The sequence below is a fragment of the Nycticebus coucang genome, chromosome 16, assembly GCF_027406575.1.
Source record: "Nycticebus coucang isolate mNycCou1 chromosome 16, mNycCou1.pri, whole genome shotgun sequence".
In the NCBI taxonomy this organism is placed as follows: domain Eukaryota; kingdom Metazoa; phylum Chordata; class Mammalia; order Primates; family Lorisidae; genus Nycticebus; species Nycticebus coucang.
Window position 1 is genome coordinate 9,294,309 of NC_069795.1, and position 18,044 is coordinate 9,312,352.

General features: G+C 46.3%; 1 protein-coding gene across 2 annotated transcripts in view; it reads right to left on the bottom strand.

The window, feature by feature from the left end:
• MORC3 (MORC family CW-type zinc finger 3) overlaps nt 1-9,231 on the bottom strand; it is a 64,284-nt gene extending 55,053 nt beyond the window's left edge. For both annotated transcript variants that reach the window (XM_053564887.1, XM_053564886.1), the window contains exon 1: nt 8,635-9,231. In XM_053564887.1, coding sequence (XP_053420862.1) covers nt 8,635-8,673 — 39 coding nt within the window. In that variant the 5' untranslated portion in view covers nt 8,674-9,231. The remainder of the gene's footprint in view (nt 1-8,634) is intronic.
• Between the last annotated feature and the right edge of the window lie 8,813 nt (nt 9,232-18,044).

Below are 18,044 nucleotides of genomic sequence, written 5' to 3' on the forward strand. Positions count from 1 at the left end.
GTGCATATGCAATGGTTCATTTCAAAACTATTAAGAAAATAGTGTAATTGTCTTACCACACAAATAAGTGAGGTGATAGATGTGTTAATCACTTCGATGTAAGCATTTCACATTGTATATCAAATTAGTACACTGAATCCCATAAATGCATCAATGTACACAGTGATGATTTAATAAAAAAAAATTATAAAAGAAAAAAAACAAAAACAAAAAAAAAATTATGAGCTCATTTGAAACAATCAAAAACAAATTTCTTGGGTAACTCTCCAGGGCAACAAATCATTTGAAAATAAAGGGACAGGGCTCAGTGCCTGTAAGCAGCTAAGGCACCAGCCACATACACCAGAGGTGGCGGGTTCAAATCCAACCCAGGCCTGCCAAACAACAACAACAACCAAAAACTAGCTGGGCATTGTGGCAGGCACCTGTAGTCCCAGCTACTTGGGAAGCTAAGGCAAGAGAATTACTTAAGCCAAGGAGTTGGAGGTTGCTGTGAGCTGTGATGCCACTGCACTCTACCCAGGGTGACAGCTTAAAGCTCTGTCTCAAAAAAAAAAAAAAGAAAGAAAGAAAAGAAAAGAAAGGGACAGAATAAAAAAAAAAAAAAAAAAACACTAGTGTGTTTATTAACAGTTTAAAACAGTGATTCTCGGTAGGCACTTCAGCAGTCGCAGGTCATAGTGCAGACATGGCCAAGTCCAAGAACCACATCACATACAACCAGTCTTGAAAGTGGCACAGAAATGGCATCTAAAAACCCCTATCACAAAGACATGAATCTCTTAAGGGGGTAGATCCCACGTTCCTGAGGAACATGCACTTTGCCAAGAAGCACAACAAGAAGGGCCTGAAGAAGATGCAGGCCAACAATGCCAAGGCCGTGAGTGCACAGGCTGAAGCTATCAAGGCCCTTGTTAAGACCAAGATTCCAAAGGGTGCCAGCCATAAACTCAGTCCACTTGCTTACATCGCCCACCCCAAGCTTGGGAAGCATGCTCATGTACACATTACCAAGGGTCTCAGGTTCTGCCGGCCAAAGGCAAGGCCAAGGCTCAAACGAAGGCCCAATCTGCTGCTTCACCTGCAGCTCCAGCTTCAGTTCCAGCTCAGGCTCCCAAAGGTGCCCAGGCCCCCACGAAGGCTCCAGAGTAGAGGCATCTGTCTGCCACGAGGACAAAAGGATTGGTGTGACCTCTAGGCTGCTGTCTATACGGGGCTGGGGTCCTCCTGTGCTATTTGTACAAATAAAGCTGAGGCAGGATTTATTGCAAAAAAAAAAAAAAAAAAAAAACAATGGTTCTCAACCTTCCTAACCCCACGAATCTTTAAACAGTCCAAAGGGGTCGCTACAAACAGGTTGAGAACAGCTGGTTTAAGAGATGGTAAAAGAAAGGTAGGACATAAAGTGGCTGAGTAGAATGTCTCACACCTGTATTCCCAGCATTTTGGGAGGCTGAGGTGTGAGGATTGCTTAAGGGCAGGAGTTCAAGACCAGCCTAAATGGCATAGCAAGACTCCAGTCTCTACAAAAAATAGAACCATCAGCTGGGTGCGGTGACATGCACCTGTAGTGCTAGTTACCTGAGAGGCTAAGGCCAGAGGGTTGCCTGAGCCCAGGAATTTGAGGTAACTGTGAGGTATGACAATGCCACTCTACTTTAGTACTCTAGCTTGGGCAAAGAGCAAAACGAAAGGTAGGAGATAAAGTAGAGGAAATCACAAGAGGAAAAAACAAAACACAGAGGAAAAAGAGAACAAAAGACAATGGAGAAAAAAATGGATGGAAGACTGTCCCATAAATAAAAACATTTTCCAGATCTTAAAAAGATTTGAATTTCCAGGCTAAGTGCCCGATATACTACCTAGACTCTATTACACAACAAAGCATGTCTTTAGAATTCTGAGAGAAGGCCTGGGCGTGGCGGCTCAACCTGTAATCCTAGCACTCTGGGAGGCCGAGGTGAGTGGATTCCTTGAGCTCAAGAGTTGAAGGCTAGCATGAGTAAGAGCCAGACATCTCTATTAAAAATAGAAAAAACTGGGCGGCGCCTGTGGCTCAGTTGGTAAGGCGCCGGCCCCATATAACGAGGGTGGCGGGTTCAAACCCGGTCCCAGCTGAACTGCAACCAAAAAATAGCTGGGTGTTGTGGCGGGCGCCTGTAGTCCCAGCTACTGGGGAGGCTGAGGCAAGAGAATCGCTGAAGCCCAGGAGCTGGAGGTTGCTGTGAGCTGCGTGATGCCATGGCACTCTACCGAGGGCCATAAAGTGAGACTCTGTTCTACAAAAAAAAAAAAAAAAAAAAAAAACTAGCCAGGTATGGTGGAGCATGCCTATATTCCCAGCTACTTGGGAGGCTAAGATAAGAAGCTCTCCAAGCTCTATAGTTTGAGGTTCCTGCAAGCTATTACACCAGGGCACTCTACCCTACCCAGGGTGACAAAAAACAGAGAAGGGAAGGGATGGGAGGGAAGAAGGGAGGGAGGGAGGGAGGAAGGTTCTGAGAGAAAACTTTTATTTTTGAGACAGAGTTTCACTATGTTGCCCTCGGTAGAATGCTCTGGCGTCACAGCTCACAGCAACCTCACAGCTCACAGCAACCTCAAACTCTTGGGCTTAAGCAATTCTCTTGCCTCAGTCTCCCAAGTAGCTGGGACTACAGGTGCCTGCCACAACGCCCGGCTATTCTTTTCCTTTGGTTGCAGTTGTCATTGTTGTTTAGCTGGCCTGCGCTGGGTTCAAACACACCAGCCTGGGTGTATGTGGGTGCCACCCTGAGAGAAAAATTTCTAATCTAGAATTCAAACCTAGCCAAATTATAAATCAAGTAAGTACAGCACAGACATATTTTAAAGAAATGACATACATTTTCCTCCCCATGTACCCTTTTCTCAGGAAATTAACTCTGTTCTGGAAAGATATGCTCCCCCACCAACAGTAACAAAAATAACAATTACTGAGCACCTATGGAATGCACAGGCCTTTTATATGTGTTTGCTCATCTAATATTTTTTTTTTTTTTTTTTTGCAGTTTTGGCTGGAGGCAGGCTTGAACTTGCCAGTCCTGGTATATGGGGCCAGCGCCCTACTCCTTGAGCCACAGGTGCTGCCAGCTCATCTAATTTTTAAAACAATCCTTTGAGGCCAAGAAAGGTGTCTCACACCTGTAGTTCTAGCACTCTGAGAGGCTGAGGCAGGTAGATTGCCTGAGCTCAAGGGTTTAAGCCCATCCTGAGCAAGAGCGAGATGCCGTCTCTAAAAAAAAAAAATAGCTGGGCATTGTAGTGGGCGCCTGTAGTCCCAGCTAATCAGGAGGCTGAGGCAAGAGAATCACTTGAGCCCAGGAGTTTGAAGTTGCTGTGAGTTATGATGCCATGGCATGTGAGTTATGATGCCATGGCACTCTACCGAGGGCAACAAAGTGAGACTTTGTCTAAAAAAAATAAAATAAAATAAAACAATCATTTGAGGTGCATGAGGTTATTATTCCCATCATTCAGATTAAAAACACGCACAAAGGTTAAATGACTTGACCAATGTCACTAAACAGATCACTCGGGATTGGAACCTACCAGGGCCCATGCTGTCAGTCGCTAAACCATAATGCATGATGTGCCAATATACATGTATATTCCAGAAAAAGGAATATGTGAGATCTATACACACAAAAACAAGAACAAAATTTCCAGATAAATATTAAAAGGAATTCCCCAGTCTTTTCTTTGTAGACATGGGAGCCTTTTGTTGCCTATGATGCACATATCTTATTCTGTAAACCTACATATCTTGCTCTTGCTCTATAAATCTGTATTTCTCTTCCTCAATAAACTTTGTTTCTGGTGGCGCCTGTGGCTAAGTGGGTAGGGCGCTGGCCCTATATACAGAGGGTGGCGGGTTCAAACCCGACCCTGGCCAAACTGCAAACAAAAAATAGCCGGGCACGATGGTGGGCGCCTGTAGTCCTAGCTACTCAGGAGGCTAAGGCAAGAGAATCACCTAAGCCCAGGAGTTGGAGGTTACTGTGAGCTGTGACACCACAGTACTCTACCAAGGACGATAAAGTGAGACTCTGTATCTAAAAATATAAAAAAAAAAAAAAAAAAAATAGGGCATGCCGGGCGCGGTGGCTCACGCCTGTAATCCCAGCACTGTGGGAGGCTGAGGAGGGAGAATCGCTTGAGCTCAGGAGTTCGAGACTCGCCTGAGCGACAGTGAGACCCCGACTCGTGAAAAAAATGGAAAAACCCAGCCGGGCGCTGCGGCGAGCGCCTGTAATCCCAGCGGCTTCCGGAGGCTGAGGCAGCGGGGTGCCCGCAGCCCAAGTCTGAGGTTGTGGTGAGCTATCACGCCACTGCACTCTGCTCAGGGGCATAGGGTGGGACCCTGTCTCAACAAAAAAAAAAAAAAAAATAGGGCAACGCCTGTGGCTCAAAGGAGTAGGGTGCTGGCCCCAAATGCCAGAGGTGGCGGGTTCAAACCCAGCCCCTGCCAAAAAAAAAAAAAAATATATATATATATATATAAAAAAAAATAAACTTTGTTTCACCCATAAAAAAAAAGTCCCCAGATTTCCCAGTTTTCTGGATGTTTGGATGAACTAATTAGTAATTAAAACAGAGGAAAAACTAAGCAAACAAATTATAAATCAGTTATTAACATTAGGGCAGATCAGGCAGCACCTGTGGCTCAATGGGTAGGGCACCGGCCCCATGTACGGGGCGGGGGGGGAGGTCAAACCCAGCCCTGGCCAAACTGTAACAAAATATAGCCAGGCGTTGTGGCCGGCGCCTGTAGTCCCAGCTACTTGGGAGGCTGAGGCAAGAGAACCGCCTAAGCCCAGGAGTTGGAGGTTGCTGTGAGCTGTGACACTACAGCACTCTACCGAGGGCGATAAAGTGAGACTCTATCTCTAAAGAAAATAAAAATTCGCCTGTAGTCCCAGCTGCTCGGGAGGCTGAGGCAAGAGAATCGCGTAAGCCCAAGAGTTAGAGGTTGCTGTGAGCCGTGTGACACCACGGCACTCTACCCGAGGGCAGTACAGTGAGACTCTGTCTCTACCAAAAAAAAAAAAAAAAGAAAATAAAAATTAGGGGGTGGCGCCTGTGGCTCAAAGGAGTAGGGATCCAGGCCCCATATGCCAGAGGTGGCGGGTTCAAACTGAGCCCTGGTCAAAAACTGCAAAAAAAAAACAGGAGTATAAAATAAAAATTTTAAGTTTTTGTCATCTGGTCTTCCCTCCTGGGATCTCTTGACCTCCTAAATGTGTAGGGTTTTTTGTTTGTCTGTTTGTTTTTGAGACAGAGTCTCATGTGTCACCCTTGGGAGAGTGTCGTGGCATCACAGCTCACAGCAACCTCAAACTCTTGGACTCAAGTGATTCTCTTGCCTCAGCCTCCCCAGTAGCTGTGACTACAGGTGCCCGCCACAATACCTGGCTATTTTTAAGAGATGGGGTCTTACTCAGGCTTGTCTCAAACTTGTGAGCTCAGGCAATCCACCCGCCTCGGCCTCCCAGAGTGCTAGGATCTAAATGATTTTTTTTGTGTGTGGTTTTTGGCCGGGGCTGGGTTTGAACCCGCCACCTCTGGCATATGGGACCGGCACCCTACTCCTTGAGCCATAGGCACTGCCCCTAAATGATTTTTTTAAAACTGCATATACCCAGCTTGGGGGTCCATAGCACAGGGGTTACGGTGCCAGCCACATACACTGAGGCTGGTGGGTTTGAACCCGGCCCGGGTCAGGTAAAAAACAACAATGACAACTGCAACAAAAAATAGCTGGGCACTATGGCAAGCGCCTGTAGTCCCATCTACCTGGGAGGCTGAGGCAAGAGAACTGCTTAAACCCAAGAGTTTGAGGTTGCTGTGAGCTGTGATCTCAAGGCACTCTATCGAGGGCAACATAAAGCAACTGTCTCAAAAAAAAAGCAACTGGATATACCCTTTGGGTCTTAAGTTCTATGACTTTTGACAAATATGTATGCTCATTAATTTTTACTCTCTCCTAATGCATATATATTTGAGAGCAATATGCAAGTCACTGTCGATGGCTATATTCCAATAAAATTTTATACAAGCTACTTGGGAGGCTGAGGCAAGAGAATCACTTAAGCCCAGGAGTTGGAGGTTGCTGTGAGCTGTGTGAGGCCACGGCACTCTACCGAGGGCCATAAAAGTAAGACTCTGTCTCTACCAAAAAAAAAAAAAAAAAAAAATTTTATACAAACTGAAATTTGTATTACACATAATTATGTCATGAAACATCCTTCCTTGTGTTTTCCCATTTACAAATATATAAATCACTTTTAGTTTGCAGGACATACAGAAACAGGTGCCCGACTGGATTTGGCCTGTGAGCTATAATTTGCCAGCTCCTGTCCTAAAGCAAAGGCAAAGAGGCTGCAGATGGTAGATTTCTGTCAGTGAGGTTTCCAACAGCCAGTATTTTCCCAGAAAAGAAAACCCGAGCACATGGACAGCTACTACTCCTGAGAGTCAGCTAACACTGACCCCTAAGACGGCCTTGACTCTATCTCTGCTCTCTTTTTCCCTCAATCTTGAGGACCAGAGACTACAAAAAGCAAAGGGGGCTGGAAAGGGAAAAGAGAATTAAAGGGCAGAGACAGTTAAGAAAGCAACTGCTCCCTTTCTGCACGACTGGTTTTCGGGCCACAGCTTTCCCCAAGCTGAGAGGAAACGGGAGGGAGGAGAAAAGGGATGGGGCTTTATAATGGAATAGAGATTTTTAAATTAGATGAGGACAGACTTTACATTTCCAGAAGCAAACTGGAAAGCATTAGCCCAGATTCACAAAGGTGTTGCAAAGAACTGACAATGTATAAAGCCAGTGTTAAAAGAGAATAAAGTCAGGGGTGGCACCTGTGGCTCAATGGGTAGGACTCCGGCCCCATAGATCGAGGGTGGCTGGTTAGAACCCGCCCCCCGGCCAAACTGCAACAACAACAACAAAAAAAATAGCTGGGCGCTTTGGCGGGCGCCTGTAGTCCCAGATACTCCGGAGGCTGAGTCAAAAGAATCGCCTAAGCCCAGGAGTTGGAGGTTGCTGTTGAGCTGTGATACCACAGCACTCACCGAGGGTGACATAGTGAGACTCTGTCTCAAATAAATAAATAAATAAATAAACAGAAAGAACAAAGTTGCTCATCTCATTCAATAAGCCAGTTATGGAACCAAAGGATCTTTACCTAGAATACGCAAAGAACACTTCCAAATCAATAAAGATCTTAAAAGAAAACATAAAATGGGGGCGGCGCCTGTGGCTCAGTCGGTAAGGCGCCGGCCCCATATACCGAGGGTGGCGGGTTCAAACCCGGCCCCGGCCGAACTGCAACAACAAAAAAATAGCCGGGCGTTGTGGCGGGCGCCTGTAGTCCCAGCTACTCGGGAGGCTGAGGCAAGAGAATCGCTTAAGCCCAGGAGTTGAAGGTTGCTGTGAGCTGTGTGATGCCATGGCACTCTACCGAGGGCCATAAAGTGAGACTCTGTCTCTACAAAAAAAAAAAAAATAATAAGAAAACATAAAATGGACAAAGTATACAAATAGACAACTCAAAAAAAAAACCCTAAAAAACAAAAAAGACGAATAAATACAAAAAACACTCAACTTCCCAAATAGTCAAGGAAATGCAAACAAAAACAGGTATCACTTCATGCAGATCAGGCTGGAAAAAATGTTGGAAGTCCGACAATACCTGGTGTTAGTAAGAATCGGGCTAAATGAATGAAGTCAGAGAGCAATGCACCAATTAAGTGTGCTTTGTACCCTTAGAAGAGTGTTAACAGCAAGCAGTCAATTACCATTCGAATAAAAAAAGGAAAGACGCTGGGCTACCCATTCTTTGCTTTGACAAGAGGGAGGAGGCCTATTCTTGCGTAAGAACACCAACTGCGTAAACAAAGATTAAAACTTTTTGAGGATAATCAGGTGAGAAAGCCACGCCCACATTTTAAGGAAGGGGAAACCCTATCATATTGCTGACCGCTCCCAACGATTTAAGATATGCTAGAAGCGTTTCCAAGAACTCGAAACGCCCTGAATCAAACGCAAGGAAGGGGGAAGAGCAGATCCTGAGGGCTTCCACTCCGCGGGAAGAGAAACTAAAACGCATGGACTGATTCCGGCCGGCTCTCGCCGAAAGCGGCCTCGGAGCCCGGTCAGCTGCCCGGAGGTCAAGCCCGGGAGCATATCTGGCCCCAAATCCCGGCTCCCTTCCCATCCTGGCCCGCAGGCTGGAAATGGTCAGGGGCCCCGCGGCTCCTGGGGCGGGCAGGTCGGCCGCCGAGGTCTCTCCTTCGGAGGAAGGATTCCAGGCAGCCAGGAACAAGAGAAGAGGAGGGGCCGCAGCCGCGGCCCGCCCCGAGTCGAGTGAAGCAAAACAGAAACCCAAAGCGGAGGCAACGGAACGCGGCCCGCCCGCGCCGCCCTAACCCTGCCCGCCGCCGAGCAGCTCCGCCGACAGGAGGGAGATGGCGGCCCCCTCCCCGAGCCCCGCCGCGGCCCCCACCGCCGTGCCGAGCCCACGAGTCGCCACCGCCCACTACCGCCCCCCCCTCATTTGCCCGCCTGCCCGCCCTTCTGGGACATGGCCCGCTCCACCCCTTGCGGCTGCTCACCGCGCTGAGGCGTATCCCGCTGGGTGGCTGCGCCGCCATCTTGAGCAAGCTACAAAGCCAGGAACGGCCTCGGCCGCAACCCGACTGGCAGGTGGCGGAGTAACTGTGGAGCCCGCGGACCCGCCCACTTCCGGGGCGGGCCGCGAACGTGGGTTCCTCTCACCAACTTCCGCCTCCAGGAGAAGCCGAATTGGGAGTTAGGGGAAAGTAAATTGCGGAGCTGCTACTCGCGGGGTACACTGGGAGCTGGGCTTGGAGAGCGGGGTCCTGCGGGGCTAGAGCGCATGCGTGAGGCGCTGCAGTCGCGTTTTCTTAGCTGATACCTGGTTGGAGCCCCAGTCTCGGGGATCCAAGTTTGAAGCCAGTTGCTAAGTCCGTTGTGGCCGAGGCAGGTGAACTGGAAGCCCTTGACCTGGTAGTTTGTGAATTGCACCAAAAAAAACCCCAGGTCCACCAGTGTCAAATGTCATTTGAAACCTATTGACAAAATGAAGATCTCAAAATAGGAATTTTGGATAAAATGTTTGGATAAGAACTGAAAAAAATTTTGTTTTACGCAACAGAGTGTGTTTCCTAGTTGCTTGGGTAGGCATTAAAAAATGGATAGGGTTGGTTTTATTTGTTTCTTGAAACAGAGTCTTACTCTGTTGCCTCAGGCTAGAGTGCTCTAGCGTCAGAGCTCACAGCATCCTCAACTCCTGGGTTCTTGGCTAGTTTTTCTGTTTTTAGTAGAGACGGGGTCTTGCTCTTGCTCAGGCTGGACTCCAACCCCTAAGCTCAAGCAATCCACCCACCTTGACCTCCCAGAGCTTTGGGATTATGGAAGAGCCACTATGCTGGGCTAAAAGGAACAGGTCTTGCCCTGTCTTCCAGCCTGGGGTGCAGTGCCCTCATCATGACTCATTGTAATCTCAAACTCCTCAAGTGATCTTCCCGCCTCAGCCACCAGGTAGCGGGGACCGGCAGGTGCACGCCACCACACATGGCTAATTTTTCTAAATTTTGTAGAGATGGGGGTCTCACTGTGTTGCTCAAACTGATTTTGAACTCCTGGCCTCACTCAATCCTCATGCCTCAGCCTCCCAAATTGCTGGGATTACAGGCATGAACCACTACACCAGCCCTGACCTAAAAATTATCAACCTAAATGCTGACTTAAAAAAAAAAAAAAAAACAAGGGCGGCGCCCGTGAGTCAAAGTAGGGAGCCAGCCTCATATACCGGAGGTGGTGGGTTCAAACCCAGCCCCGTCAAAAAAAAAAAACTGCAAAAAAAAGAAGTCTTTTTGCTCACGCACATTTATTCAGTGTGGACTTTGAGCTCAGCATTGGACTGAGTGGGACATAGAAATAAATATTATGGGTGGTGCCTGTGACTCAAGAGGTAGGGTGCTAGCCCCATATACCGGGGGTGGCAGTTTCAAGCCCAGCCCTGGGCCAAAACTATAAAATAAAAAAATAATAATAAAGAAATGAATATTATTAAGGGCTACCAAGGTAAGGTACCTACCTACTGCAGGTAAGGAAAGGATTAAACAGTTCTTATGATTGTTAATTTATTTTCTTTATAAAAATTTGAATAATACAGAAATATAAGACATAAAATTTATTCCCAGTGCTCTTCAGACAGTCTTTTTTTTTTTCTTTTTCTCTTCAGACATCTTAGTTTCAGCTCAGTGAAACTCATTTTGGACTTATGGCTTCCAGAACCAGATGAGAATAAATTTCTGCAATTTTGAGCTTCTGAATTTGTGATATTATGTTACAGCACCCACAAGAATAGACTGTCCAAGAAAATACATACCCATACATACAAATTCTTGCCTGCCCCATACCTACTTTTTTTTTTTGTAGAGACAGAGTCTCACTGTACCGCCCTCGGGTAGAGTGCCGTGGCATCACACGGCTCACAGCAACCTCTAACTCTTGGGCTTACGCGATTCTTTTGCCTCAGCCTCCCGAGCAGCTGGGACTACAGGCGCCTGCCACAACGCCCGGCTATTTTTTGTTGTTGTTGTTGCAGTTTGGCCGGGGCTGGGTTTGAACCCGCCACCCTCGGCATACGGGGCCGGCGCCCTACTTACTGAGCCACAGGCGCCGCCTCCCCATACCTACTTTTTAAGCACAATAGTAGCCTACCATGAAATTAATTCAAATTCCCACGTCTTACTCATAGAAGCACAAGCTAAACTTGCACTGTGTTGGTATAAAAGGGGCTTTTCCTGGAAAGAAATTTTCTGCTTCACATCTCTGATGTTTGTATCAGACAAACTCATGCTAACGTGGGAATATTTATTTGTAAAAATGCAGGATAGCTCACACCTGTAACCCCAGCACTCAGGGACGCTGAGACAAGAGGATTGCTTGAGTCAGGAGTTCAAGATAGATTGGGCAACATAGCAAGAAATCGTCTCTATGAAAAATTAAAAAATAAGCCAGGTGTTGTGAATGTGCCTAGAGTCCCGGTTACTTGGGAAGCTGAAACAGGAAGAGTGCTTGAGGCTAAGAGTTTAAGGTCGCAGCGAGCTGTGATTGTACCACTGCACTCCAGCCTGGGTGACAGACCAAGACTCTGTAGGAAGAAAGGAAGGGAGGGAGGGAGGAAGGGGAGGGGCGTGGAAGGAGGGAGAGGTGGAGAAGGAAGGGCTGGGGAGGGGAGGGGAGGAAAAGGAGATATCCACTGAGAAGAAATGAGAACTCCAACTGATATAAATCAAGACACAGGGTAATATCTGATTGCTTTCACAACATTCTATACATCATGATGTTTTGCATCATGATTTTTACATTGAACATTTTACATCTTGGAGCTTCCTTATAATATTTTGCAGCTTCATAGTTCTGCACTGTATTGACGTATCACTATTTAGCCAGTCTTCTCCTGGAGGACACTGAGACAAGAAGGAAAGAAAGAAAGAGAGAGAGAAAGAAAGAAAGAAAACCTTTGTCTTCATTTCCCTCTCTGAATATGCGCCATTTGCTACATATTCCCATTGCAAGAATCTATTCCCAAATAATTATCATTTTATTTTAGAGAGCCTTTCTCTATGGAACTCCTTTGGTATTTTCTTCAAGGAACCCTTATATATTTTTTACTCTATATTTTATTATTGTTGCTGTTACTGTGGGATTTCATCCATTTCATACCTGGTTGTTTATATACAAAAAGATTGATGCCAAAACATGATACTGGAGTATACATGTTAGCTTTTTTCCATGCCTGGCTTGAAGTGTACAAATTGACTTTTTATTGAAATTGATTGCCACTAGGCCAATCGTACTCTTCGATTGGGCCATGAGCCCTACCCCTCTGTCAGAGTCCCTGTGTCGTCGGCGCCACATGCAAGAAACAGCCAGGACTCGGATTGAAAGTACAAGCTTGCCAGAGGTGAGGCTCACCAGAGGTGCAGGAGGGCAAGCCCTGAAGGCATCTCCAGTGGCTATTTATTGAGGGGATGATAGGTGTGGGGAGTGCCCAGCAATGACACACAAGGGCTACATGCTTAAGGATCGCCACATGCTCTTTTCCCACGGGCTCAGGCTCAAGGTCCAACACCTGCTCACTAATGAGTGATGGATCTCATCTCATTCCCAGAGAGCTGAGCTACCCCAGGGCTTGTCCCCCGGCTGAAAAACATCTCTGGGCTTCTACACCCCTCATATCACATTAAACAACTTGTTGTTTCCTGAAGGAATATAGATTGTTAGCCTAGATGAGACTTAGAAACAAAGAGAAAATAATTGGAGGAATAACATGTGGAACAATATTCAACCAAGTGCTTCTTAGCTATCACAGTATCTGTAATATACAACAAAAAGCTCTCTAAATAGTGCAGTTGTGCACTGAGTCCAGTGCTTGGTTAGCAGAAGGTCCAATAAAGGACAAGCCTAGTGAAGACAGAATGGGTGGTTGTCACAAGGATATTTCAGGTGCGTTGGAGTGGCTCTGTAACTGGGCAGTCTTGGGACCAACAGAAAAGAGGAGAGAGGCATGGCAGGAAGAGCATCCTTGTGAGCAGAAGGTGGGCGATCAGTGAAAGAGCATGAGCCTCAAGGAGAGGATTCTTAGGGTAATGGAGGGTCCAATTGGGGGCAGAAAATTCACTATTCTCTGAGCCCTCAACTATCTAATCCTACAAATTCATTCATTCAAAATTTGGTTTACCACCTTTCCTTCTTCCTCCCTGCACCACATTGGGCAGGTAAATCAATCTTCCCATTCTTAACCTAGATATGTACTGGGTGTCTATGTATGCCTGCCATTGTCAGGAACTGAAGCTACAGATTCTGCTAGTTTTGTAGAAGGGCTCCTGCCTCACGGCCAGAGACGGGCAACTACATTATTAGGTGGCTTTAACAAAGCCACCTTTGTGACAGTGTCCCCCGATGTGCCCCCAGGAGGTGTAGGAAGAAAGACGCAACTGGATCTCAGAGATTGGCACCCATATATTTGTTGTAGAAGCCAACACACAACTTAAGTAGGACTCTGCCAGGTGGAGGAGGATAAAATAGTATCAAGCAGATGGAATGACACGTGTGTAACGCACGAGGTGATAAACACTGTGAGGTGGGAGGCAGAGGAGATGGAGAAGAGGTTCCCGGGAAGGGGAGAGGTGTCATCACAATGTCAACTCAGGGTGAATGATCAGTGACTTCTATTTCGATAGTCAAAACACTGAAAGGCCACTGTGTCCTTCGTTTTCCACCTGCCATCTGCTTCTGGTCGACTTTGGGGAACAAACCTGTGAGAATAGGACAAATGCTTGTGCATCAGGGAATGGGGAGCCCGACTGTCTCCAGGTGGAGAACAATCACACTTGTCTCCCCACCCTTGCTTTAGGCCCTCAGTATTTCTTTTTGTTCCCTTTTTTTTTTTTTGAGACAGAGTCTCACTTTTTTGCCCTCAATAGAGTGTCATGGTGTCTTAGCTCAGAGCAACCTCCAACTCTTGGGCTCAAGTGATCCTCTTGCTTCAGCCTCCCAAGTAGCTGGGACTACAGGTGCCTGCCACAACGCCTGGCTATTTTTTGTTGTAGTTGTCACAGTTGTTGTTTAGCAGGCCTGGGCTGGGTTCGAACCCGCCAGCCGCTGTGTATCTGGCCCGGCGCTCTACCCACTGAGTAAAAGGTGCCAAGCCTCCTTTTGTTCCTTTTAATTTTTTTCATTGTGGTAATAAAGACATAAAGTTTACCATTTTAACCACTTTGAAGAGCAGTTCAGTGGCATCCAGGACACTCATGTGGCTGTGCAATCATCAGTGCCATCCATGTCCAGAACTTTGTCATCTTCCCAAACTGAAACTTAGTACCCGTTAAACAAAAACTCCCTATTCTTCTCCCTCAGCCTCAGCCAACCACCATTCTACTTTCCATGAATTTGCCTACCCTAGGTACTTCATTTAAGTGGAAGTATCACACATATTTGTCCTTTAATCGCTGGCTTATTTCACTTAGCATAAGGTCTTCAAGGTTCCTTCATGTTGCAATTTCTTTCCCCTTAAAAGCTGAATAACAGGGCGGCGCCTGTGGCTCAGTCGGTAAGGCGCCGGCCCTATATACCGAGGGTGGCGGGTTCAAACCCGGCCCCGGCTGAACTGCAACCAAAAAATAGCTGGGTGCTGTGGCTGGCGCCTGTAGTCCCAGCTACTTGGGAGGCTGAGGCAAGAGAATCGCTTAAGCCCAACCTTAAACTCTTGGAGGTTGCTGTGAGCGGTGTGATGCCATGGCACTCTACCGAGGGCCATAAAGTGAGACTCTGTCTCTACAAAAAAAAAAAAAAGCTGAATAACATCCCATTGTATGACTAGATCACATTTTGTGTATTCTTAATACCCATCAGTAGAAATTTGAGTTTTTTCCCCACCTTTTGGCTTTTGTGAACATTGGTATACAAATATATCTTCAAGACCCTGGTTTCAACTATTTGGAGTATATATACACCCAGAAATGGGATTGTTGGATCACATGGTAATTTTATTCTCAATTTTTTGAGGAATTGCCATACTGTATTTGCATTTTGTGAGATAGTCTTGCTCTGTTGCCTAGGTTATAGTGCAATGGCATCATCATATCTCACTGCAACTTTCAAATCCTGGGCTTAAGTCAGTGGTTCTCAACCTTCCGAATGCCACAACTCTTTCATACAGTCGCAACCCACAGGTTGAGAACCGCTGGCTTACCCAATCCTTCTGTCTCAACTGAGTAGCTGGGACTATAGATGTGTGCCACCATACCCAGCTAGTTTTTCTATTTTTTTTTTTTTTTAGACATAAGGTCTCCCTCTTGCTCAGGCTGGTCTTGTATTTCTGGCCTCAAGTGATCTTCCCACCTCAGCCTCCCAAAGTGCTGGGATTCCATCCATGAGCTATTGTGCCTGGCCTGAAACTGCCATACTGTTTTTCTTTTCTTTGAGACAGAGTCTTACTTTGTTGCCCTCGGTAGAGTGTCATTGTGGCGTCACAGCTCACAGCAACCTTAAACTCCTGGGCTCAAGCAATTTCCTTGCCTCAGCCTCCAGAGTTGCTGGGACTACAGGCACCTGCCACAACACCTGGCTCTTTTTCTTGTTGTTGTTGCAGTTCGGCCGGGGCCTGGGTTCGAACCTGCCACCCTTGGTATATGGGGCCAGCACCCTACTCACTGAGCCACAGGCACTGCCCCCTATACTGTATTTCAAAGTCTATATTCCTTCCCCCTTTCTTCAAAGATGGGCTTAGTATTAGTACTTTTTTTTTTTTTAAGACAGAGTCTCACTCTGTTGCCCTTGGTAGAGTGCTGTGGCGTCACAGCTCACAGCAATCTCAAACTCTTGGGCTTAAAAGATTCTTTTGCCTCAGCCTCCCAAGTAGCTGAGACTACAGGCGCCTGCCACAACACCAGCTATTTTTGTTGTTGTTCCAGTTGTCATTGTTGTTTTAGCTGGCCTGTGCCAGGTTTGAACCCACTAACCTCGGTGCATGTAGCTGGTGCCCTACCCACTGAGCTACAGGCGCCGCCCTATCAAAGCATTTAAAACCATAGGCATAGACTTCCATCTGATACAGGTGGTAATTGTTCAAAACTTTTAAGGACTATCTTCATGAGCTATTTCCATGATTCTAGCTACTTCTAATCTTCGAATGGGAATAATGTACAAGTACTAGAAAATAAGGCTTACTTTTCTCTTTAAAAAAATTTTTAACTGAGTCTCATGCTCTATAGCAGCGGTTCTCAACCTGTGGTAAAGGGCCACGGCATTAGGAAGGTTGAAAAACCACTGCTCTATAGACTCAGCTAGTCTGACTAGTCCTTTAAAACACACTTCTTCATCCCTTGAAGATGAGGAACCACTCTCTGTGTGGACTCCTCCCTGCTGTGGCCCTAGAAGGAGCTTGTTTTTCAGGAAGTCACCATGGGTGGGGCAGTTTCAGAAACTGTCTTCCACACATGACCAAACGGAAGCAGCTCTCTATTTCCAGTTTCACTTTCTCAGAACTGTGGCTGAGTTAAGTTTCTGTTCCTGGCTCTGCCTCTCTGAGCCTCAGTTCTGCTGGCTCTGTAGACTGGGTAAGAATCCCTATATCCTTAGGGCGTGGGAAGCGGTTGGGGGTGGGGGCTCTATGGTAGGAACTATTTCATGCTCACACTTAAGGGCTATACTCCCTCCATCTCCCTCCTGTTAAAGCATACAGTCTGTTCCGTTTGCCTTGCCCACCCTTCGCAAGCACTATCCCTTCCAGAACATTGAGTACCCTCCACTGTGGTGACTTGGGCCACATGTGACACTCCTGGTAGGAAGTGAATTTGAGTAGCTGTCTTCAAAGAGGGGTGCAGAAGCTCAACTTCATCTGAGGTACTCCCTAATGGGAGCATCAGAACATCAGAAATGCTGATTTTGGGTGGTGCCTGTGGCTCAAAGGAGTAGGGTGCTGGCCCCATATGCCGGAAGTGGTGGGTTCAAACCCAGCCCCGGCCAAAACTGCAAAAAAATAAAAAAGAAATGCTGATTTTATTTGTCCTCATGCTTTTTTTTTTAAGCCATGGCATCAGCTTAACTGAGAGCAACCTCAAACTCCGGAGTTCAAGTAATCTTCCTGCCTCAGCCTCCTGAGTAACTGGGACTGCAAGTGCCCACCACAATGCCCTGCTAATTTTTCTATTTTTAGTAGATATGGGGTCTCACTTTGGCTCAGGCTCTTCTCAAAATCCTAAGCTAAAGTGATCCTCCTGCCTCAGTCTCCCAGAGTGCTATGATTATAAGCATGAGCCACCACACCTGGACTTCCTCGTACTTTAAAAAATCTCCGTTTTCTTTTTTATAAAATATGTAATAGACTGGGCACAGTAGTTCTATTCCTTTTATTCTAGTTTTTGTCATGAGACCTCCATCTCAACAAAAATACACAATACACGTTGGTATTCAAGTCAATTAATGTAATTGCTTATAGATAATGTAATAAGCTTATAGATACTGGAGCAGGGAACAGGCTTAATTTTCTGATGGATGCATGATTAAGACTGTTTAGAGATCACAGGGGTGGCAGAGCTGGTTAGTTGCTACAACCCTAAAAGGCACTGTTATTCCCACCCAATGAGAAAACTGAGGTGAGACATATTTGCCAACGATGGTGTGCAGGTAAGCTGAGTGTCAAACCCAGAGCCTTCACCCTCAGCTACAATGCTATACACCTTAACAAGAGAACAGTTTGCCTCATCTGGCCTGGAAAGTGAAATACACTGTGGTCTAGTGGCTGAAGACAGGACAGGTGGCAAGCAAGTCTGGAAGGAGGACCATGCTCACTGACAAAGAGCCCCAGAAGGGGCTCAAGGCAAGGATGCTCAAGGGAAGCTGACAAAAGACAGACCAGCTTGGGAAGAGTGGGATGAGATGCTGCCAAGCCAGAGAACTCCATTCCTAGCAAAGAATTATTCTAATGCACAACTCTGTCTGTACAGTGGCAAAGACATCCCAGAAAGGAAAGAATGAAGGGAAGAAGCCCGAAAGAGAGCATCCCTGACAGCCTTTTAGGCCTTAAGGGTTCCAAGGACTACCTTGATTGAGTTACGGTAAACAGAAAGTGTTGAAAGGTACATCAGGCATGTGGCTAAGGTTACAATTGACAGAATTTAAAACAATGTACTTCTCATGTAGTTAAAGGGCAAACATGATGTCAATCGGCAAGGGTTAACTATACTGAAATTCTCTTCGAGTGCTCAGCTCTGCTGACTAAGAAAAGGGCAATTATTATTCTCAGGAGACAATGTATTTTTGTTTTAAACGCAATACCAAAATAAACACTGAAAGGATGTTTGTGTGAAAGGTGAAAAATAATATTCTTTTAATGAGTTTCAACTTTTAGAGAGATATTCTGAGAAAGACCCAGGTATCTGCTTCAATGACAAAAAAAAAGAAAAAAACTGACTTCATACTCTGC